We start from the raw sequence: 21,976 nt of genomic DNA, 5'->3' as shown, positions 1-21,976 counted from the left end.
TATTCTTGCCCCGCCGCTGCTTCAACGGTTGGACCGAGTTCCAGCTCTGCACCGCTCAGCACAAATATGCTCTTAGAGTCCTCTAGGACAAATATGCTTCAGATTCCTAGGCTCCTCATTCGTGCGCGACTGCGATCACCGGAGCAAACCAGAGAGGAAGGCATTTTTAAACGCGCGGACCTCGATATTTCCCCCGAGGGGAATGGCATCTAAAGCGTTTTCTACGCAAGGACATATGCATACTATACTATCATTGAATTATACAAGAAGCGTGTCTTGCTTCTTGCAGTAGCTAACGGCATTACAGTTCCCTGAGGTGGGTGTCCTCGGTGTGGACATCAGCCTGAACGGTGTCAACTGCAAGGAAACGATCCAAAACATACTAATACTAAGCTAGTATGCATACATGCAGTTTCTCAGAATCCTAAAGGTCTAAGTATTGGTGTTGTCGCCATCTCCCGCACCCTACAACCATTTCTTTTCATCTGAGCCCAGGGGCTTGGGCATTATATCCCAGCCAACTTCAACCCCCTCAATGGAAGCAGAGTGCCGAATGGCGGTCATTCTTCCGAAGCCTGTTTCCCGTGTTTCCAAGTACTCCCCTGGGACATCATTGGTGCATGCGTAGTCCTGTGTCTGGAAGCCTGATTTTCCTTCGAACTGACCAAGAGATCGCAGGTACTTCATGACTCCCGCTAGCGAGACATCGACTTGCCAGGAACCTCCTTCAGTCGCTTGCTTATATAGTGCTGCTGTAATACCAGCAGCTAGGAAGTAGCCTGCACCGTGATCCAACGCCTGGCACGGAGTGGGACGGGCGACTTCCCCAGCACCGAAGTGCTCGGCCTCCGAGACGTTCATACCAGAACACGTCTGAATAAGAGAGTCGAACCCACGTTTATTAGACCAAGGGCCATCGGAGCCATAGGCAGACATGTTAGCACAGATGATGTTCCGGTGTTGGAACCGTCTGGAAAGAGCATCAGGCGAGAAACCGCGATGGGCGATACCTCCCGGACGGAAACCTTGGACAAACACATGGGCCTCCTCAAGTAGCTGTGATAAACTGTTCTGATCTGCTGGGGTGTTTAGATCAAGCTGGATCGTGCGCTTCCCTCGGCCGAAGTCGCGATCCATAGTTGGGAGATCGGGAAGGTTAGGGCTTGTCACCCAGAGAACATCAGCACCATGGGCCGATAGCGTTCGTCCAGAGAGAGGTGCAGCAATTACCCGGGAGAGCTCAAGGACACGCAGACCACGAAGGGCTTTATCGGGCCGCGATTGCATGGTGGAAGGGAGACCAATGGGCCCATCGCAGAGTTTGCGTAGAGTGATCGGGAAATCAGCGATTTTTTGGGCCTGAGGAAGTACGTCCCACTGGGAATATGACCGAAGAGCGGATATTACAAGGCCACTGTCGAAAGCAACAGCCTCGAGGTCGACGGAGCGCCATTTTCCAATCTTTGACCCCAGTTCCGCACGGGTAGCATTCGGTTCGCAGCCGAGTAGAGCTAGAGCACCGTCACGGTGGTTGGGGAAGGAGTCGTGGACGCGCACATAGCCATCCGACGCCTTGTGTAAGCCACCTATAGGACCCCATGGCGACGGGGCGGCTTTCTCTGCTAGAGTATATAGTCTCTCGGATTTGAACTCAATCGCTGCATGTCGCAAAGGAACCGTCACCATAGGAACGATGGAATTGGTGCGATGGGCGTATATTTGCGCGGCCAACAAAGCAGAAAGACCGATAGAAGCTTGCGCGAGATGGGCAATCTTGAAGGAAGAAGGCAAGCCAAGGCCATGACCAGGGAGCCGAAGCTTTTCCAGAGATTCTGCAGGCAGACCCAGCGTCGTCCACAGATAGCCCACACTTTCCTTGGCTGAGAAATGGGTGCGATCCACAGGGGCCCCATGTCCACCTAGGCCTCCAAGTGTACGGGTCTCAACAGTGTTGTTGGGAGCAGCAGGGACGGTAATGGTCAGGAGAGGCCCATGTTGCTGGGTGCCCAACGTGTCGCGCTCTCCCACTGTCCCCTGCTCCCAGGGTCGGCGAATGGTGCACTTCCAAGCTAACGCAGGCTCGAAGAACATATTGACAATTATATCTTCCGGTTGCAGGTGATAGAGAGCCATGACACGCTCGTTGGTCAAAATGTTCGCATTCTTGACACGCTCGTAAGCTTCCACAGTGTCGAACATGATATCAAATGTCAACTCAAAAGGACCTGAGTTCTTGGACCGGATGATTTTGGCGATGTCCATCATTTGGCACTCTCCTCGAGGGATAGGCTTGAAAGATAGAGGCTCGAGAGTTTCAGAGAATAGCTTTTGCTTCTCAGAGTCTGAAAGCCCGAGGAGGGCGTCGTTCTTAGGCGCAGGAGAATCGTTGGTAATCGTTTTTGTAGTGATAGGGAAGAGCTTTATCTCTTCGCCGGGTTCGAGATCGACGAGGTGATAGATATTGAAACGGAAAACAGGACCGGCGGCAGTCTCATGAGGAGACAGAGGAGACGCGAAATTTCCGGTTGTTGCGACCTGGTTCTTGTAGGGCATATGTAGAATCGAGGCGCGGGCGTTGTTGGCAATTGTATAGGAGAGTTCCTGGGATGGCGCAACAACTTCTCCTAGGACACCGAGGTCATGTCCAGCGACTGGAGTAGGCTCGATCGGACCCATCGTTCCATCGCGGCCATAGAAATGGAATAGAAGCTGACACTGCGGCGACTTGTCCAGCTCAGGGAACAGACCCTGGGTATAGGCGCGTACATCAGCGAGAAAAGTGTCAATCTGACCGATGAGAATAGGGTCGCGGATACCGCCAATGAAGATAGTGCGATATCCTAGCTTTTCAACACCCTCTAGCTTGACTTGGTAAACCGGCGTAGGCTCAAATACGGCACCTTTAACTCGCACGGTTTTCTCCGTCAACTGCTCGTATGAGGCGTTATCGAGTACAAGGACTCCCCCTGGCCCAGGCAGGCGATCAGGCCTTGTCTTCTCGTACAATGTATGAGCAGCAACGGAGAGTGGCGTACATCGTTCCTTGGGAGATAAGGGTGTCAAGTCAAACGAGTCTTCGCGCATGGTAGCGATCATGGATCGGCCCTTTGGAAGTGCGCAGATGCCGCCACACTCCATAATCTTGCCCATATGCCAGGCTACACCAGGGCGTACACCATGATACATGGAAAATGCTGCAAAAGGAGCAGGGTCGTAGCAACGACCGCCAAGAACAATATCAGGGTTTGCTTCTAGAGCCTTAAGGAATCTTGAGATTGAACGTTAGCTTAGATCCATATGGTTCGCGGGCGATCCACAGGAACATACGGCTCAGCGCCCATCTGCGCAACGATATCGATGGCGCGACCGGCGCTTTCCAGTGTCAGCTCTTCCACAGGGCCGCATGGTCCAACCTTTCTGCTGATGATACGTTGATGTAGGAGGTCCCTTTGGAAGCCGGCAGAAATCGTCGCGACCTTAAACGAGAAGCCTTCTTTGGCGGCGATCTCTTGAACGATCTCAAACATCTCTTGGATATGCTTGTCGCTGCCATCACCACCGACGGATCCAATCAAAACCTGAATTTTATTGTGAAAACAGGCCTGCAGGATGGGAGTCAGATCGCGTATATAAGAGTCACGACCGCAGGTCATCTTGTTCAAGCCGAGCTTGTACGGTCCGCCATCCGTAGACCCGCTGTCGACGATAATCGCCTTGGGATTGAACTTCTCAATCCCATACCAGAAGTGCTCAGCCCGGTAGCCATACCCAAGCATGGCATTAGGGGTGAGTATATTGAATTCAGATGACATGGCGAGAGAGGCGAGGTCCGATTCCCATGAAGCAAAGATACCTCTGCTCGTGCATCGTGGAGTGGTCTAATAGTTCTCGGCGCTCGGTGGAAGCCGAGAAGGTAACGGCAACATACCGAGTAGAGTGCCGTACACGAAACGGGGAGCTTTGTATTCGGTGACAGGCCATTTGAGGGAGTATTTGAGAATATTTTTCCCTTTCACTCAGTCTCTCAGGATCGTACCAGTCTAGAGAGTGTCTGGAATTCAAAAGATGAGTCTCACTAAGCTACTACTGTCCTTCACGTCGATCTTCAAGAAGTTGAGCCAAGCCGAGCCCCTTCAAGCCTCTGCGGGCAGCAACACAACTTCAGTATCAGCTGTCCCCAGGCCGCGGTTTGAAGAGCTTCCATTGAGACATGGAGACCCGAAGGGCTCCGCCTGGGGGCTCTGGGGAGACCACGATGAGCGGGGAACGTTAAACTTGATCACGGAGGAGGTCGTGCGCGCGGCTTTGGCGGAGTCCATCCAAGGAAAAGTTGTGAATTTGAAGTAATTTTGCCTGTGTTCTTACATTCTGTCCCCTGTGATAACAGTTCTGAAGTCTACCCCTGAACGTTCCCCTTAAACCAATGAATCCTCGCAGAAAGCCCTGCGCGCACACACTGATTCCCAAGGGACACGCAAACGATGATGAGGTGAGATGTTCAATATCTTTCAGAACGTGATGAATCAAAGTGACTGACTTCTCTCCAGCTCGATTTCAACACGCAAAGTTCGAGTCACTGGGATGGGCTACGGCATTTTCCGTACTCCGAAAGCGGACTGTTTTACAATGGAGTTGTGCAGGACGAGATCTCTTCCAGTACCAAAATTGGTATCCAAAGTAAGGTACGTTATATAATGACATTTATGGCCTACTAACTCGACAATTCTATAAGACATCGCGAGAAAGCCAATTGTGACCCGCGGGGTCCTGCTAGATTGGTATGCATATGCGCAGCGAAAGGGTCTTCCACATCGCCCGTTCACGAACCAAGCCATTCCTCTTGAGGAGTTAGTTGATGTTGCCAACGAGCAGCGGGTGACTTTTCGTCGAGGCGACGTCCTTGTTATTCGTACAGGTTGGACGGCGGCGTATTCACAGCTCAGTGATGCCGAGAAAGAGCATCTGGGAGGACGTGATGACCGTGCATCTTGCGGGGTTGAAGCTACGGAGGCAGCGATTCGATGGCATTGGGAGCACGGGTTTTCCGCTGTTGCTAGCGACACCGTGGCGTACGAAGCATGGCCATCACCGAAACCGTGGGGCGTTTGCATGCATGAGGTAGGCAACCCAGGTGCCAACCCTGGAAGAAGACAGCTCATTGATATACGCAGGTTTTCCTAAGCGGATGGGGTATGCCAATAGGAGAGTGCTGGGACTTGGAAGAACTAAGTGAGATTTGCAGAAAACTTGGCCGGTGGACTTTTACGCTCACCAGTCAACCCCTCAATCTTCCTGGAGGTGTTGCTAGTCCACCCAATGCCACTGCGATTTTCTAGAGTATCGCAAAGGCTGCGGGAGTGGAGCTTCGCAATTTTATAGTCGATATGTGACCACGCATGACGTATTAGAATATCGATTGTCTTCCTGGCACGTTTAGTTCCTTTGAATGAATGACCACACTCATAGAGACGTGTAGTTAAGGAGAATGGAATTGCCACACCACCTGTCTTTTCTGGTGGAATTTTTGTTAACTCGGCGCATTCCGGGAGGGCATTCGGCATCTAACCGACGCTGGCTAAACCCCAGTCCAAGTCGATTCCCCAGACTCATCCCCGGACGGATAGCGAAATGCGAAGATGACATTTCCCTAGCATTAGAGCTATGCAAAATATATAAGATATGTTGGCTCGCAATACTTTTCAGTGAACCGGAAGTTCCCACTGCCGAACCCCTTGCTTCCATCAAACCCCAGCTTCGTTACCTGTAGGTCAAAGTGCAACACAAGAAACTGGCAATTTCCGACATGGATCCGGAGAAGGAGAACAGCGATGTCTGCAAGGATGTCATAGCAGAGCATGAGAACATTCCTGCTGATGAAGCTCTCGCACAGTATTCAGATTCTGAAAAGTCCAAGGCGTTCCGGAAGCTGGACTGGAATTTGATTCCACTGTATGGTTTTCTCTTCCAATCTCTCTGTATATATTAAAGTGCTTGTCAATTCTAACACCCACAGTCTCGGTGTGCTCTACATGTTCTCTTACATTGACAGAGGCAACGTTGGAAATGCTTATACAGCTGGTATGGGTCAGGAATGGGGCATCACTTCCAACCAGTACTCCTGGATCATTACTGCATACTACCTGGCTTATATCGCTTTCCACTGGTTTATCTTGCTATGGAAGCTCGTATCTCTACCGGTCCGCATCACTTCCTCTTCTATTCTCACCGCGACTGACACGAAAAACAGATGTGGGTTGCTCTTATGGCGTTCGGATGGGGAGTGGCAAGTATTCTCCAGGCTGCCACCATCAATTTTGCCGGAATAATTGTACTCCGGTGTTTGATTGGGGTCTTTGAAGCTGGCTTTGCCCCTGGAGTTGCCTTGTTTCTATCTTTCTTCTACCATCGGTCAGAGATGGGCTTCAGATATGGTCTTTTCATCTCGTTTTCTCCGATTGCCAACTGCTTTGCATCAGCCTTGGCGTATGGTATTGTCCATGCCAAAAGTTCGCTCTCCAAGTGGCAGCTACTATTTATTATTGGTAAGTCAATGGGTTTGACCGACAGGACTATGGCTCATCTATTCTTCCTTATGGCAAATTAGAGGGCGTTCCTACCATCTTGATAGCGCCTCTTGCATTCATATTTCTTCCAAAGGGACCTGGCGAATGTCGATTTCTTACCAAGAAAGAGAATGAGATTGTTCGTCTTCGTGCACTTTCCGCCCGTGGGCACGAGGAAAAAGGCAAGTTAAACACAAAACAAGTTTTTGCTGCCTTTTACGACTACAAGAATTATTTCCAAGCGGTCCTAATATTCTGCTTGAATGTGAGTTCCTCTGCCTCTATGTCCAACCTATCAACATTGAGTGACTAATGTTTGATGCTTAGGCGGCCTTCGCTGCGCTGCCCGCTTTCTTGACCACCATTATCGAGGACATTGGATATTCTTCAGTTCAAGCACAGGGCCTTGCTGCACCGCCGTACTTGGCCTCTTATTTCATCTGTCTTGTATCTTCATTTCTGTCGGATAAGGTGAAGAATCGCTCTTATTTCCTCAGCGCACTAAGCACAGTAGGGGCGGTCGGATATCTGATTCAAGCCCTTGTGAAGACTAGCGGCGTGCGTTATTTCGCTACCTATCTCATTTGTGGCGGCGTCTTTCCTGCTGTGGCTCTCACTTTCACTTGGGTGACCGACAACCAAGGGTCCGCCTCTAAACGAGGCGCGGGATTGATCATCTTCGGTATGGTGGGCCAAACCGGTTCGATTGCTGGTTCTCGCTTTTTCCCCAAGGAAGAGGGACCATTCTACACCAAGGGAATGGCCATTAGCGCCGGACTGTTGTTCTTTGCCGCCATCCTTGCCCAGGTCCTGAGGGCCTTGTTGTCCAGAGAAAACAAACGGCGGGACCGGATCCATGGCACCGTGCATGGCACTGACATGTCAAACGATGTAGCCAATATGGGAGATGTGCACCCCCACTATCGCTTTATTCTATGAATGGAAATAAAATGGAGAGATTTGGTGAGGAACGCAGCAGAGTTCTTGATCTGACTTGGATGTACCTGGAATATCTTGCCTTTTTAATGACGTTTGTCTTTTACTTTCTCCTGCGCTTTTTACTCCAGTAGACGATAGACCCCCCGGAGGCTACTATAGTACGTGTAAAGTCATCCTAAAGCTAAAAACTAAGCAGTATTAATTACGGGCCTCGGCGCGGCGCGGGGGCATGTGGTTACATAACCAATGCCCATGGTTCATCCGTCGCAAATTTGTGGGGATCAAACTTAACTACTGGAATACTTCCATGCAAACCCCTCTATCCTGCACCCTACCTCATGCTGTGACTAAGGCCTCTAAACTAATAAACTGCAATGGACTCTGCTCCTCGGCCTAAAGGAAGGAGATATGGCTTTGCATGCTTGGTCTGTCGGCGCCGCAAGGTCAAATGCGACGGTCGATGGCCGACGTGTGTCAATTGCGCACGTTTGAAGGAGACGTGCTCCTATAAAGAAAAGAGCGCCTATACACGTCACCTCGTCGATGCGTTACGATCAGAGCAGGCTCGCGTCCATGAGCTTCAAGGGTTCATCAGGGAGCTAGCTGCTATGGATAGTGTCGCACGAGACGGACGCCTTGCAGAACTGGTATCTCAGCTCGAACTAAATGGGCCAGTGCCCACCGAACCGACTTGGGGGGCTGATGTCGTACCATCGTCTGCTACTGGAAGAGCTAAGGAGAATGACGTGGCAGATGATGTTTCTTGTGATGGTGACGCCCAGTTTAGCGTAGACACGGAAGGAAGGGTGAGTCCCGCTGTGGCTCTGTGCTTCATGCAAAAGACACCGGTTCTGACATCCGCACAAGCAGCATTACTTTGGAGCGACCTCTCGGTTTCATCCGATACCAGAGCATAACCAGCGAGTCGATGCTGGGGTTGAAAGCAATGGGACAGAGGCGCAAGAATTAGAAAACTACCACCGAAAATGGCTCCACTCGAATGCCCGTTTTCAAGGTCCATGGGAACGTATGGCCCATGCGAATATGAGCCTTTATACTAATGTTGACCCGAGTATTTGCTCCAGTCTTCTAGAGGTATATTGGGCCTGGCAGGCACCACTGCATAACTGCATATATCGACGCTGTAAGTGAAGTCTGTTTCTCGCACACGTCACAATTAAGCCAACAAGACGCAGGCTTTTACCGGGATATGGCTCTTGGTGGTCCTTATTTCTCACGATTCCTGTTAAACGTAGTCTTTGCTCATGCTTGTCGGCATATGCCTGAGGACGACGCCCGTTTCACTCCTTTTGAGCGCGGGGAGACATTCCTGCGTGAAGCGATGTTGCTCTTGATTGACGAAATGCAGCAAAGCAAACCTCGAATACCCACCATCCAAGGACTTTTGATATTGGGGGGCCGTCAGTGTGCGGTAGGAAAGAGCAGCGAAGGGTGGCTATACACAGGAATGGTGAGTAATCTTCCCTCCCGTCCTTCCTGCGCCAGATTCATGCTGATAGCCCCAGGCAATTCGAATGATAACCGACCTTGGACTACACATGAAAAGAAGTAAGGCTTCATTGATGAATGAATTCGAGCCCGATGACCTGGAAGTTCGAAAGCGATTATACCTGTCGGTCTATGCATGGGACAAGTGAGTTTGAAGGAGATGCATCAAGCATAGGTTCAAAATGAGACTGATGGTTAAACCCCTGGAAGGTCAATCAGTCTCTGCCTAGGTCGACCGCCATCGCTGAAAGATACGCCATATCATCCCTCAACTTTATGTATGTTTTACCCAAATCCGGGCTTCACTTCCCCCTTCTGTGTGATTAACAATTATCTAGTTGACCTATCGGACGAGGGGGATTTGTGGCAGCCACCCCATTTACTGGAGACAGACAAGCTGTATCCAGAGACCAAATGCCACAGCACATTGACGTTCATGCACTTTTGCAACCTGGCCCAAGTATGTGGTCTGGGGTCTTGTCCGTTGACTCGAGCAGGTACTAATCAACTGGATTCAGATCATTAACGAGAGCTACAATACCGTATATATTGGTCCCACTCGGAACATCAACCCTAATGACATATTTCAATTGGAGGAAAAGCTGGCTACATTCCACCGAAAGTTACCATCTCCCCTCAGAGTTGAAGAAGGGGTAAACGTTCAGCTCTGCATTCCACCCCATATCCTCTGCCTGAAGTAAGTAAGGAGCGCAATAGAAAGCTTGACCATTGCTGAGAAATTGTAGTATCCTCTGCCACACTATCTTGATACTACTATATCGCCCTTTCTTCATTTGGTGCTGGGATGCAGAATTACGACAACATCCTCTAGCACTCCGCGCCCAGGCTGTTTGCACAGAACAAGCTGCCGGTGTCAACGACCTCTTCAGAGCATATGGAAGGCTCTTCAACTTTCAGTACCAAAGTTATCTAGTATCATATTGTGTCTACACTGCTGCAACCATTGATGTGAGACTCGCACGACATGATGACAAAGAGCTCGCTGATATGGCCACGAGTCGTCTAGTGGTCACACTTCGAATGCTGGAAACCGAAGTAAAACAAACACCGGGCATCAAGCGAAGCATCGAGATCATTCGATCTCAAATCGGTGCGCCATTGGCATCAAATCTGCAACGTCGCCAGACCAGGAGGCTGTCGGAAGTACCCAATGCGGGCTCTTCGAATACGGAAAGACCAGCTGGAATGCCTCTGGAGTCAATGATCGATACACTCCCTCGAACAGCATCGCCTCCGCCAGCTATATTAGATACAAGCTTATATGGCTCATCGGCCGAGGCCGTCACTGGGCTATCTCAGTTACCTCTATCGGAATCGTCCACCAATGGCCTCGATACGAATCCTACCCTTGAACAAGATTGGGTTGATTGGTTTATGGATGATTCTGGCGGTGGATTTGTACCAGACATGGCGTACTGGCCTCCTCTTGACCAGCCATTCTAGTGGTGCCTTCTATTTCGAGATGTAATTCTTTCATGGGCTCGCACAGAGTAGAGAGGCTACGTGGTTATGTATGTTTCAATTTGTTTTCTACGATTCCCGGATTACACTCATAGTCATTCACTTGTTATTCTTCATGAATATCCTCGATATCCCTCATTCTCTATATGACCCGACTGGACAGCCGGCATGTGAGCGCGGCCCATCCATCTCGGATGGCCCCTGCTCATCTATTTACCGGCCTATTTAGCGTGGGGTGATGGTGAGAGCGTCTTGTCGGCAAGATACCGAGCAAGGGAGTGCCAGGACAGGCGCAATACCGAGCACGCTGCCCACTTGACTAAGCAGCCATTTGCGGTTAAATCGATGCCGAGAATGTAGGCCCCGAATATTCATTTGAAGTCTTTGGCAATGGCTGATTGAAAGAGTATCGAAAATATGCCTAAGCACGTTCCGCATTATGAGGGCGTGGTCTACGTTGAGAACGTTTGGCAGTTCGCTAAGCCCGCCGCGCCTCCCGAGAGGGCATGAGCAAGGAAGAGAAACCAAGGCAGTGTGGAAGCTCGATCGTGTCTTGATTTCATTGTGAGTTCAGCCTTCGGGTGAAATTAACTAGGATTTGGGACCGATCGAGGGGCTAGGCTCGGGGGATTGTACCTCTGCTCCTATATGGACTGGGGTAATGTCGGCAATGCATATACAGCCAGCATGGGTAAATCCTGGGATATCATCTCGTCCCAGTATTCCATGGTTGTTACCATTTATTACATTGCCTATACTTGTTTCCATTGGGTTAGCTACCCTCGTATTCCTGTCTGAGTGAGAATGGGGTTGTGCTAACCCATCTCGATAGTTGATCCTAGCCTGGAAGGTCGTTCCATTACCCGTATGCGTTTCGCTCCTTTCTTACCTATGTTTTCTTTTTTTCCTTTTTTATCTTAACCACTATGTGAGTAAGTTATCTGACGAGAGATAGTTATGGGCAGCTCCCATGGCACTAGGATGGGGGGGTGGCGCTCGATATGATCCAAGCAAGCACCGTCAAATATACAGGTCTGCTTGTGTGCCGAATTCTAGTCGGTATCTTCGAGGCAGGATTCGTCCCAGCTATTACTTTATACTTGAGCTTTTTCTATCACCGGCGTGAAATGGGGCTGCGTTATGGCCTGTTCATTTCTTATTCGCCATTCGCCAATGCCCTCGCTCCTGCCATTGCATATGGCGTTGTTAACGGCTGTGAAAAGCTTGCACATTGGCAGAAAATCTTTTTGATTTGTGAGAAACCGCCATCTTCAGACCTTTATTCTTTCGGAAGGATGTAGCTGACATTCCCACAGAGGGTGCTCCCACTATTGTTCTCGCAGCTATCGCTTATTTCTACCTCCCGAACGGTCCCATCGAATGTCCTTTTCTCAGCGAACGCAGTAATTTTATAATCGGGCAGCGAGCGGTCATCGGCCGTGGAAGGGACCAAGGAAAGAAAATAAACTTCGAGCAGGCGTTCGCAGCATTTTACGACTGCAAGAATTATCTCCTTAACACAGCATTTGGCTCGCCTCCAGCACATCTCCCGGCCATTCTTGCGAACATGGGATTCTCGGCAATACAGCCAGAGGGTTTATCTGAAATCCCATACCTGTCAGCTTGCGTGTTCTGTATTACTCTTAGTTTCATCTCCGACTACTTCCAACTGCGGGGCCTTTTCATAGCTTTCTTCGCTGCCTTGGGCGGTGCAGAATACGTGATCCTAGCGGTGGTAACAAACAACGCTGTCTGTTTTTTTGCGTTTGCAATTTGCGCTGGCAATTCCCAGCAGTCTCTAACTTTTACATGGGTCACAAACAATCAGAGATCATCTTCTAAGCGTGGTGTCGGCCTTGCAATCTTCGGCATGATAGGTCAATGCGGACCGCTACTGGGTGCTCGACTCTTCCCGTCGATCCAAGGCCCTATGTTCTACAAGGACATGTAGATTTGCGCAGTGTGCTTTTTGGAGCCGCTGTATGCTCTATCATTCTCCGACAGCTTGTCTCACTCGAGAATGCTCGTCGTGATCGTGAGCATGGTTCTAGCGACCCTCAGTATGCATCTCCGGACATTGCAGATCAAGGCGATGAGCACCCCATATATCGCTTCGTCTTGTAAACATATAGCTGACTTAGTCGAAAGCCACCATGGTGTATGCCTGTCTACATTCTTATGAATGGAGGCGGATGAATGCCAGTGTTGTCATGATGTACATTTGAACAGCTGAGGAGAGATAGGTACATCTGTGGTTTAGGTAGAGGAGCCGGGTTTTTTATCAGAGGATGTAATATCTAAATTAGAGGAGTTCGATTTGGAACGGTGCAAGTTTGCCCTTGCTGGCTAATAAACCGTGGTATTTGGCTTGGTTGGGTCTCTAGGTACCACCAAGACTTCGTCGTCTTCGTGCTCTCCGCATTCCGGAATGCGCAAAACGAGACGGTCGGTATAATACCGAGTGCCTGGCGGCCATGGAATGTATAAAGAAGCAGCTATGTCTGGACTGTTTACTCCTCCTGCCTATCTGTATACGTTCGAATAACAGGGAAGCCATGGGTCTTCTCACTACCAGGGCTCTTCTTTCTCTGTTGCCTACCGTCGCCCATTGCAAAGGTCTCATCGGGGGACCTTCAGTGGTAGAAGTTACTAAGGAATTCAATGATGTTTTCCCTTGCGAAAACTTCAATCGCAACGTCACTGTTCCTATGTGGGATACCAACCTTTTGAGTGGGAAGAATAAGCCTGCAGTTCAGAAAGACTTGGATATCATCGCAAACGCTTCATTTATCGTATATGACTCAGAATTTTATAAGGTTCGTGTCCAAATAATGAAATATTTCCAGTAAATTCTAAGCGACATGTCTCCATTAGCTACTCGGAATCTCAGGGCCTTTCGAACAGAAGCAGGTCGAGGAAATTTTCGCCTTTCCTGATCCGCCACCGTATGCGCAGCGCCAGATCCATGATGGATCGGTCTATGTGCCAGAAGAGAATGCTATATTTGTGGCCGAGTTGTTCTCTCCCAAAGAAGGGTTCTCTATGAACGCCATCCCCTATGTCTGGAAGGTGGACCTTACGGACAGGGCATCCCCCAGCACAATCAAAGTGTATCCGAACCCCCCTTTAACAATTGCGAATGGGGCGTATCGCTTCAATGGATCGGTGTACTGGTCCCAAGAAGGAAACTTCACTACTCCTAGCTCCATTGTCCGTATGGATCCAAAGACTCTGAAGACCGAGGTGGTAAAGAACAATTTTTACGGCCATCGATTCAACTCGCTGAATGATGTTGTTATCTCCGATGAAGGCGTTGTTTTCTTCACCGACGGGTACTATGGTTGGGATAATTTTAATGACACCCTCTTCCCTGAATTAGCCAACGGTATCTACCGCTGGGATATGCGCACGGGAAATATCAAGGTTGTTGCTGGCGCGGCCGAGGGTGCATTCTTCAATCCCAATGGCCTCGCATTTAATCATGACCAGTCGAAACTTTTTGCCACTAACCGAGGGGTCTCTAGCTCGGATCCCCACGGTGGTCGCACTATCTATGTCCACGATGTCACCTCTTCTGCGCTAGCAAACCGAAATGTGTTCTCGTACTCTGATACAGGATTTCCGGACGGGATCAAGACCGACAAAGACAACCGAGTCTACGGAGCTGTGACTGGATCGGTTGACGTATACAACTCAAATGGCACACTTCTCGGGCGGATCAAGGTGGCTGATGGTGATGTGGCCGTGAACATGGCATGGGTGGATAATTGGCTTTATGTCTTTGGCCGCAGCAAGATATACCGGATTGAGTTGAACACTTCGGGCCGCTGACTTTTACTTGCTTATCTTGCTTACTTCGATTGCTTTCAAATATCTAGTGTAATGACACTCAAACAAATGCTTTCTATTAACAATAATATCTATATTTATTGGGGAGAGCAGTTGGCCAGAGAACTACTGATGTCTCCGGCTAGAGTCGAGGGCATGGGGAGTAGAACTAGGAGGCGGGGAGTAAGGAAACTGTCGAAGCTACTATAATTATAAAATTGGTAGACAGGAATATACTCGTTGTCTCCTACGTTAAGCCTATCATCCGTCTGCCAGGAGGATATGCTTGTGCGACCCCGGAACTAGTGGAGCTGTCAATTATTGAAAATGTCTTATTGCAATGGCCCGATTGAGAATCTGATGGATATATTGCTGACAGTGCGTACATATCAACCTTGCAAGTCTTACAATTTATGATATGAAAGGAAGAGACCAGGTACGCAAACCACCTACTCTGATGTCAGTTGGTTTTTGACAGTCAGGTTTGCATGGATTTCACCAAGACCATATAAACATCATTTGCGTGCTGCATCTTCGTTGCACCAGATAGAAGGAACACACAAAATAAACTCATGGGAGCTTTATCTTGAACAATCAAAATGAGAGATGCCTTTTGGCGTATATTGGTTTCCCTTATTGTGAACCTCGAGCTGGTAGCTGGCCAAGAGCCGCCATTAGCATGCATAGGGTTGCCCAGAGCATGCGCGGAACAGATCCTGAATGGCAATGCGATAGAGCCTCCATTGAGTAGCCGCTTAGAGGATTGTTCCAGTTATCAGTTGGCTACTGTCACTCCGGCGCCACAGTATGTTATCCCTGTATTTGACCATAACCAAATGATTGAGTGTTGTGCCGCAGGACGTCGACCACAACTGTACAAACATCAATCTTCACAGTAACAGTCACCATAACAGGAGGAAGAGGATTGCTCGCCACCGCTGCTATCACTCCACGCCAAGTGACTGTTACTCCGACCAGTGTGCCAACATATCTTGGACCTCCCTGCACCAGTTCAGGTGTCTATGCCCGGGCATGTTCCTGCCTAGGAATTCCCCCAACAACCACAACAGCTCCAGCACCAATCGAAACCGTTTCAGTTACTGCCACAATAACAACGACTACCACCGTCTTTGCTCCACAGCAGTGTACAGGTGCTCAGTGTGGAAGCTATACTGCGGTACCCTGTGGCACTCGTCAGTGCGCGTGCGGCATAGATACGAATGACAACTCATTCTGCTTCGTCAACGAACCTTGTCCTCCAGAAACATGCTTATCCAACGAGGACTGTCCTAACGGACAGCGGTGCTTAGTTAGAAGCTGTTGCAATAAGAATATTTGCGCAGCTGAGGATCTGACAGGAGCGTGCACCACAAGGTGACCCGTAAGGGTTAGAATTGAAAGAGGATTAACTTTGTGTTCTCTTTACGCTGTATCTTGCATGCACCACGTAAATTGGCGAGTGGTAAATTGCAAATTATTCGCAGGGTGCAGGCTTTTAGATTGAATTCACGTCTCTGCCACAGTTCAGACTTAGCGGTAGACTACTTCGTAAGACGAACTTCCTCATTTCACGCTTTTCTTGGTTCTCAGCGTCTAAAATGGATGACTAGTTTCGCTCATGCATAAAATACGACCCAATATTTCCAAAATTTAGTGTAAAGATATACTTGAAGATTTATCATGAAGATAATGTTCTCAAGTACTTTAACGGCATCATGGTAAATTCAAGTTACCGTTCACTCAAACCCCTTGGCGTTCACTTGCGACACTGTCTAGGTGAAAGATATGCATACATTCAGAGAAAGGTCCCAATCGATATGAACCCCCTAAACTTGCTGGTGACGAACGTGCCTATACTTATTTCGCTCCATGAAATTGGTGTGTACGGCTTCCCCTCTTGGACATGATGTCAAATGCGGAAGTTCGTCTTACTAAGTAACGTTCCATCGTTGGTCGTATCGTCCGAGAATCCCACACCATCAGACGCCGACCAACAAATTAAGCAACCTTTCCAGACACCGAGACCTGCCCTCGCCGAGACTGAGAGCCACTTCGGCAGAAGAACCAAATAGATCCTCAGGACTCAGTATAGATGCCGAGCTGCGGGGTGTCGTTGTGACTTAAAACGCCAGTACTCTTTTACATCGGGTCTTCAGCCATATCGCCTTCGTTTCAGCGGAAGGTTTTTAGCTACGGTCCTCTGAAATGTCATCAGATGACTACACCATGGGCTCTCTGGCAGAACCCGGACTTCGGGCTACCAAGATTCTCTCACAGCGAGGCCGATCTGCAATGGCTCTTGGTTATAAGAACATCATGTGGGATATAATCAGCGATCTCTGGCATAGCGAGACCAACCCTGAGGGGTATGTCTCTGTTGGGGTAGCGGAGAATGTATTGCTTCATGACCTTCTATTGGAGTACATCCATAGCAATACGCAGCTTACAGCCAACTACCTCACATACAACGACGGGAGCGCTGGATCCAACCCGCTCAGAAAAGCGATCGCCCATTTTTTGAATCGCCATATGGTACCCTTTCAGCCTGTCGCACCGCAACACGTCGTCGTAACCAACGGGTGCTCTTCAGCTATCGAGCAACTAAGCTGGGCATTCATGGAGCCCGGGGAAGGTGTTCTGCTGGGCAAACCGTACTACGCAACGTTCATTCCGGACTTGTCGCTGCGTTCGGGGGCAGTGGTCATCCCTGTCAATTTTGATGATACTGACCCCTTGGGTATGGACATGTTCACGCGGTACGAGAAGGCAGCGACCGAGTTTGAGGGACGTACGGGGAAACGAGTGAGAGCAGTCATGCTCTGTCATCCGCATAACCCTCTAGGACGTTGTTATCCTCGGGCAGCCATTATCAAGCTGATGAGGTTATGCCAGGAGCGACAAATGCATCTGATCAGTGACGAGATCTATGCATTGTCAGTTTGGCATAATCGCGTTGATGCGGACGTATCTTTCGTGCCGTTTCAATCCGTCTTGTCTATCGATACTACCGGCATAATCGATCCGGATCTTGTGCATGTTCTTTGGGGGATGAGCAAAGACTTTGGTGCCAATGGGCTGCGAGTAGGAGCCATCATTTCGCAGTCGAATCCCGGATTGCAAAAGGCCCTTGAGGCAACGTCTCTGTATTCCTATGTATCCGGCCTGTCGGATAGGATAGTCTCATCTCTGCTGGTTGATGACGAGTTCACCGATCGATATATCGAACTGAACCGCCAGAGGCTATCTGATACGTATTCTTTCGTTGTCCAGCTACTTAGGGAAAATGATATCCAGCACATGGAAGGCTGCAATGCGGGATTCTTTGTCTGGGTGAACCTTGGCAAGAAGTATCTCGAGGCGAACCCTGAAAGTGCACATCCTACTCATCTAGATGATGTGATTTCGCAGAAGTTGCTGGACAATAAAGTGTTTTTGGCCAGTGGGACAGCATTTGGGTCTGAGAAGCCAGGTTGGTTCCGGGTGGTGTTTGCACATCCGTTTCCCTACCTGGAAGAAGCGATGAGGCGGATTTTGCTTGCGGTTGGACCGAAGACGTAAAGAATTTTCGACCTGCTGCTTGCATATTTAGGGCCTTACCAAATGACGAGTCTCCAGTTCGTGTAGACCACTTTGGACTGGAAATAGAGGACATGGGTACAGTTAGTTCTAGTCTGTATTGGATTATTTCTTCTGTTTTGAGAGTACGTTTCGCTTGGTTATTGTTCTGTATATTATTTTCCACAATCTGGATAATTTATTGCATATACAATTCTTCATCATAGATGACCCGAGGTGTAATCAGATGGATTATATTTCCCCAAATGATCTCTCCCTTGACGTTCTCAGGCTGTTCCATCAGAATCGATTAAGTACTAGTCTATTAAGTCCGAAACAACCGGAAGATGATAAAACTCACGCGGAATCCTTTGGAGCATATCCTTTCACCAGTCTTGACGTGAAAATTGACCATTTTGAAATGAAAAGAGGAATAAGTTTAATTAGTTCTGTCGATGGATCTCCCTGGTGGTGATGATCATTCCCCAAAATGCTCGTAGCGCCGACACGACAACATAAGATCGATCTATCCTCTTGGGTCTTCCGAGATTCTTCCAGTTCCCTCATTTCAAGCATGATCATGAAATTCTTATCGGTATTCTCCTTCGCTCTGGCTGCCATTCCCACGGGGGCTTCTGCATCCCAGCAGCAGCAGCGACAGCAACCGTACTCAACCTGGATGCTGGAGAGCATTCTTGCGCGACATGAAGGGGTTCAAGCTAGTGGGGCCATGACCAAACAGATTGAAAAGGTCCCCTATTCCCTTGTTGCACGCCTCGTTATACTCGTTCATGTTAACTCTCGCAGGGTATTTTCCAAGAGGCTCTCCGAGCAGCGATCAACCAGTCGGAGGATGCTGCCCAACGTGCCCGATGGACCGAATACCACGGTCGCAGTGTGCAGCAAGGCATCCAGGAGGCTCTCAATGCCTCCAAGGATGCCCTGGACTACGGACTAGATCGTCTGTGCCTCGCGCGATCACTCATGTGCGCCTTTCTACCCTGATATTATGTGTGTGAATAGTAACCTTTAACAGAGAGCTCGGCCCCGATGGCCCGTACGACGACCAAGCACTGCGTGCTCTCCGCGAGTCAGTTCGACTGCAGCCCAGGAATGCGCAAGGTATGCCGTGCCTTGGGTGTACCACTGGTGTATCTAAACTCTACTGATCTCTGCTCTCAGGCGGCCTCTGGTACTATGCAAACCCACCAGCTCCGTACAATTACTACGGAGACGCATCCTATAGTGATGGTATGTACGGGTTTGCTCCGTATGCCACACTTTGGGGTGCAACAACAGGTGATACGGCCCTAAACCTGGATTCCGCGTTCCAACAGCTCGAACTGCTCTATCGAAATGCGCGCGATGCAGCCACGGGACTGGTCAGGCACGGCTACGAAGAGTCCCGCAATGCCTCATGGGCGGACGCAGCCACTGGCGCCAGTCCCATTGTGTGGGGACGTAGCCTGGCGTGGTATACTGTCGGACTGGTCGATGCCTTGGAAATCTCTGCCGCAGTATCTCCAGCGAGCACGGAGACCGCTACGTTCCAGCGGATGCAAGCGCTGTTTCGCGCACTAGCCGAGGCGGAACTGAAGATAATCCAGAGATCTGTGCAGAAAACCGGCCGCTACGGCATCTGGCAGGTCGTGGACCAGCCCGGATCCGCCGATAACTTTGTCGAGGCGAGTGCGGGGGCTCTGATCACGTTTGCTTTGGCCAAGGGCGCACGCTTGGGATATTTGGCAGATCTGCAGGGACATGTGCTGACTGTTGCCGGGAAGATGCACCATGATTTGGTGGCGCACTTTGTCGTACGCAATCAGAATCAAACATTGGATTATTTGGGTACTAGCGCGATGGCCAGTCTGCACCAGCCCCAGGTTGACTACCACGTACGTCACTACTTATGGTGTTTGTCCCAAGCTAACTGTCATCCAGTATTATACCGGTCTATCAACTACCACCAACAGCTTGATTGGCACAAGTGCGTTTGTATTGGCGAGTCTGGAGATTGAGCGAATGATGTAAGACGAGGGAATCTGATTATAGAGTTGCGGTGCTCAATACTTGGCGTAGAATAGAAATACCCAAAACCAGCAGCAATTTATAGCTCATAGCGTTGTCCAATATCGAAGCTTTGCAAGTCTTTTTCCCTGGGGTCAGAAATAATCTGGCTCGATGACTTGCATGCCCCAGAACGAATGACAATATGTTCAGGGATTCTACCATCTTCAAATGGTACTTGCAACGCGATTGTGGTCTTATCTGACGGATAAGTTGTGTAATGACCCATGCCAGCATAGTCAACTGCAACTAGCAAACCATTCACACCCTCCATAACCCAAGCCTCATCGTGGCCCTCAGGAAGAGTAATATGGGCTAGCCCAGAAAGAAGTATAAACAGCCTATGAGTTGATAGGGTTAGTTAATTACTGAACTGCAAGAGCATGGCGTATGTCTAACATCGGATGAGGAGGGTTGTGAATACCCTCTGCCGACCGAGGTGGCAGGGCAATGTAAGTTATATTTGAAACGTTTCCTAGTGGCAAGGCCATTCCCACTGTTGGATACTGGTAAAATTCTTGAGGGAATCTCCAGCATTCCAGTCCAGCAGTTCCTTTATCATCCTCAACAAGTGCGGTAGCGGTCAAGTGAAAAGCGGTTTCGGCGGATGTAACCCCCAAAGCCAGGAAAAAAGACCACAAATTCATTATTCAGATTTGAGAGGACAGTTCTGAGAAGATATTTGTATCTCGTCGAATATACCTCTCTGCAAACAGATCCCAATTGTTCAGTCTCGTCACGATAGATGTTTGCGAGCTCGGCGGGGAGAGAGTTGAACCCCTCTTGGGACGGCATCGTCCGTGTCTATCATCTCTTATAAGCAGACCCACACTGAACGACTTGCGCCGCCATATACTTTCCAGGCAGTGAGTTGAGCTCTCTCTGAGAGTCTCGGAAGGCAAGATCAATGCTAAGCGATGTAGCATAAATGGGGAATAATGACTAAATTGCCCCAGGGTCAGGGAAATTTTGTCGATTCTATTATAACAGACATCCAGGCGAGGTATAGGTCTCTGAAGACTAGGAAATAGACTGCCCTACATGCACTACGGTGTATTTTGCGAATGTATCGCGTGGAGACAACTGAAAATAACGAAATACTATGCGGTGGCGCTTTGAAGAGGACTGAGGTTCGGTATTAGGAACCATCGTGCTGGATATCTGTCGGTCGGATGTCCAGACATTGTTTTCAGTATGGGCGAAGTATTAGAATCACCCATTCCTTCATAAACTGGATGATGGATAATATAGACTACCCCATACTTTGAGCATATCAGAAATCTGTTGAGTTCTCACTAGTCGAGATATCCGACTCTTTTAACCACGGTGAGGCGAAGCTCTTGCAGGATGTCAATGACACCGCCTGATATGCCGCATGTCCCTTCAAGAAAGCCGACTTCCATCCAAACATATTCTCTGTGTGAATCAAGACAAACCAGTATTATTTACGACTGGGATGGTCCTGACAACCCTGAAAACCCACAGAACTTCCCGCTATGGGTACATATGTTCAACACCACTGCAGTCACAATCCTCGCATTTTGCAGTGCCTTTGCCGGCGCAATTTATGCGCTAGCTCTGAACGAAGTTATAGAATCCTTTGACTAAATTTATGAGGCGGCTATTCGGTCTCTGTCCCTGTACAACCTGGGCCTGGCATTCGGGCAGCTGTTCGGTGCACCGCTATCAGAAACGTATGGGAGAAAGATGATCTTCGTGGTGACCACCCCTATCTTTATCATGCTCATGCTGGAAGAGGCTTTGCCGAGAATACCACAAGTTTTTTGCCTGTCGGTGCTTTTATGGGATGGATGTTTGCATCGCCAAATATCAACAATGCTCCGTTTATGATCTTCGACTTATTGCCGGAAAACATACGGAATATTAACTTGGGGATAGATTACTCGATACCGTCTCTCGGAGCGTCGCTTGGGCCGCTTTTAGGCCCTTTCATTCTTATAACTACCTATATATTTTCTGGTGTATGATTGGGCCACAGCATCTATTGTGGCTCAGTAAGCTAGCCTAGGATA

At 49.2% G+C, this 21,976-nt stretch overlaps 9 protein-coding genes across 9 annotated transcripts; 7 read left to right on the top strand and 2 right to left on the bottom strand.

Moving 5' to 3' along the window:
- Positions 1-465: 465 nt before the first annotated feature.
- BDV59DRAFT_207316 (CoA-transferase family III domain-containing protein) lies at positions 466-3,832 on the bottom strand (the record flags this gene model as incomplete). The annotated part of the gene is made up of 2 exons (XM_073694981.1): positions 3,328-3,832; positions 466-3,268 (listed from the first exon to the last, which is right to left on the bottom strand). The coding sequence occupies exons 1-2, from the start codon at positions 3,810-3,812 to the stop codon at positions 466-468; spliced, it is 3,288 nt and encodes a 1,095-aa protein (XP_073549067.1). The 5' UTR covers positions 3,813-3,832.
- Positions 3,833-4,065: 233 nt separating this feature from the next.
- BDV59DRAFT_192642 (putative cyclase-domain-containing protein) lies at positions 4,066-5,336 on the top strand (the record flags this gene model as incomplete). Its single annotated transcript, XM_073692084.1, has 5 exons — positions 4,066-4,343; positions 4,396-4,489; positions 4,548-4,677; positions 4,733-5,118; positions 5,172-5,336. The coding sequence occupies 5 exons, from the start codon at positions 4,066-4,068 to the stop codon at positions 5,334-5,336; spliced, it is 1,053 nt and encodes a 350-aa protein (XP_073549066.1).
- Positions 5,337-5,803: 467 nt separating this feature from the next.
- BDV59DRAFT_207315 (major facilitator superfamily domain-containing protein) lies at positions 5,804-7,502 on the top strand (the record flags this gene model as incomplete). Its single annotated transcript, XM_073694980.1, has 5 exons — positions 5,804-5,949; positions 6,014-6,197; positions 6,248-6,542; positions 6,605-6,828; positions 6,891-7,502. 5 exons carry the CDS (start codon positions 5,804-5,806, stop codon positions 7,500-7,502), a joined length of 1,461 nt encoding a protein of 486 aa, XP_073549065.1.
- A 374-nt stretch (positions 7,503-7,876) lies between these two features.
- BDV59DRAFT_192640 (uncharacterized protein) lies at positions 7,877-10,475 on the top strand (the record flags this gene model as incomplete). The annotated part of the gene is made up of 9 exons (XM_073692083.1): positions 7,877-8,308; positions 8,370-8,646; positions 8,699-8,973; positions 9,029-9,156; positions 9,222-9,289; positions 9,350-9,471; positions 9,530-9,708; positions 9,758-10,149; positions 10,258-10,475. 9 exons carry the CDS (start codon positions 7,877-7,879, stop codon positions 10,473-10,475), a joined length of 2,091 nt encoding a protein of 696 aa, XP_073549064.1.
- Positions 10,476-10,857: 382 nt separating this feature from the next.
- BDV59DRAFT_207311 (major facilitator superfamily domain-containing protein) lies at positions 10,858-12,767 on the top strand. The gene is made up of 6 exons (XM_073694979.1): positions 10,858-11,057; positions 11,114-11,264; positions 11,326-11,358; positions 11,474-11,698; positions 11,812-12,425; positions 12,455-12,767. Exons 1-6 carry the CDS (start codon positions 10,933-10,935, stop codon positions 12,615-12,617), a joined length of 1,311 nt encoding a protein of 436 aa, XP_073549063.1. The 5' UTR covers positions 10,858-10,932; the 3' UTR covers positions 12,618-12,767.
- A 281-nt stretch (positions 12,768-13,048) lies between these two features.
- On the top strand, positions 13,049-14,324 carry BDV59DRAFT_207308 (SMP-30/gluconolactonase/LRE family protein; the record flags this gene model as incomplete). The annotated part of the gene is made up of 2 exons (XM_073694978.1): positions 13,049-13,309; positions 13,368-14,324. 2 exons carry the CDS (start codon positions 13,049-13,051, stop codon positions 14,322-14,324), a joined length of 1,218 nt encoding a protein of 405 aa, XP_073549062.1.
- A 1,988-nt stretch (positions 14,325-16,312) lies between these two features.
- On the top strand, positions 16,313-18,048 carry BDV59DRAFT_176186 (putative aminotransferase, classes I and II family). Its single transcript, XM_073689398.1, has one exon. It carries the CDS (start codon positions 16,527-16,529, stop codon positions 17,877-17,879), a length of 1,353 nt encoding a protein of 450 aa, XP_073549061.1. The 5' UTR covers positions 16,313-16,526; the 3' UTR covers positions 17,880-18,048.
- A 224-nt stretch (positions 18,049-18,272) lies between these two features.
- Positions 18,273-20,108, top strand: BDV59DRAFT_16783 (putative glycosyl hydrolase family 88). The gene is made up of 5 exons (XM_073687985.1): positions 18,273-18,627; positions 18,684-18,862; positions 18,913-18,998; positions 19,059-19,771; positions 19,818-20,108. Exons 1-5 carry the CDS (start codon positions 18,367-18,369, stop codon positions 19,905-19,907), a joined length of 1,329 nt encoding a protein of 442 aa, XP_073549060.1. The 5' UTR covers positions 18,273-18,366; the 3' UTR covers positions 19,908-20,108.
- On the bottom strand, positions 19,939-20,706 carry BDV59DRAFT_16806 (uncharacterized protein). The gene is made up of 2 exons (XM_073688022.1): positions 20,343-20,706; positions 19,939-20,284 (listed from the first exon to the last, which is right to left on the bottom strand). Exons 1-2 carry the CDS (start codon positions 20,588-20,590, stop codon positions 19,984-19,986), a joined length of 549 nt encoding a protein of 182 aa, XP_073549059.1. The 5' UTR covers positions 20,591-20,706; the 3' UTR covers positions 19,939-19,983.
- Between the last annotated feature and the right edge of the window lie 1,270 nt (positions 20,707-21,976).

This window comes from Aspergillus ambiguus (assembly GCF_047715705.1).
Source record: "Aspergillus ambiguus strain CBS 117.58 unplaced genomic scaffold BDV59scaffold_11, whole genome shotgun sequence".
Classification (NCBI taxonomy): Eukaryota; Fungi; Ascomycota; class Eurotiomycetes; order Eurotiales; family Aspergillaceae; genus Aspergillus; species Aspergillus ambiguus.
The sequence above is the reverse complement of the archived record's forward strand: the minus strand, read 5'-3'. Positions and strand labels throughout refer to the sequence as shown.

What these genes read in the sequence shown, in the direction of transcription:
- BDV59DRAFT_16806 (XM_073688022.1), bottom strand. Translation starts at nt 20,590, where the DNA reads ATGAATTTGTGGTCTTTTTTCCTGGCTTTGGGGGTTACATCCGCCGAA. An exon ending in CACAACCCTCCTCATCCGAT is followed by an intron (nt 20,285 to 20,342) that starts GTTAGACATACG and finishes ATCAACTCATAG; the next exon opens with GCTGTTTATACTTCTTTCTG.
- BDV59DRAFT_176186 (XM_073689398.1), top strand. Translation starts at nt 16,527, where the DNA reads ATGTCATCAGATGACTACACCATGGGCTCTCTGGCAGAACCCGGACTT.
- BDV59DRAFT_16783 (XM_073687985.1), top strand. Translation starts at nt 18,367, where the DNA reads ATGCTCGTAGCGCCGACACGACAACATAAGATCGATCTATCCTCTTGG. An exon ending in TGACCAAACAGATTGAAAAG is followed by an intron (nt 18,628 to 18,683) that starts GTCCCCTATTCC and finishes TAACTCTCGCAG; the next exon opens with GGTATTTTCCAAGAGGCTCT. An exon ending in GCAGCCCAGGAATGCGCAAG is followed by an intron (nt 18,999 to 19,058) that starts GTATGCCGTGCC and finishes CTCTGCTCTCAG; the next exon opens with GCGGCCTCTGGTACTATGCA.
- BDV59DRAFT_207311 (XM_073694979.1), top strand. Translation starts at nt 10,933, where the DNA reads ATGAGGGCGTGGTCTACGTTGAGAACGTTTGGCAGTTCGCTAAGCCCG. An exon ending in GATCGTGTCTTGATTTCATT is followed by an intron (nt 11,058 to 11,113) that starts GTGAGTTCAGCC and finishes TCGAGGGGCTAG; the next exon opens with GCTCGGGGGATTGTACCTCT. An exon ending in CTGCCATTGCATATGGCGTT is followed by an intron (nt 11,699 to 11,811) that starts GTTAACGGCTGT and finishes ATTCCCACAGAG; the next exon opens with GGTGCTCCCACTATTGTTCT.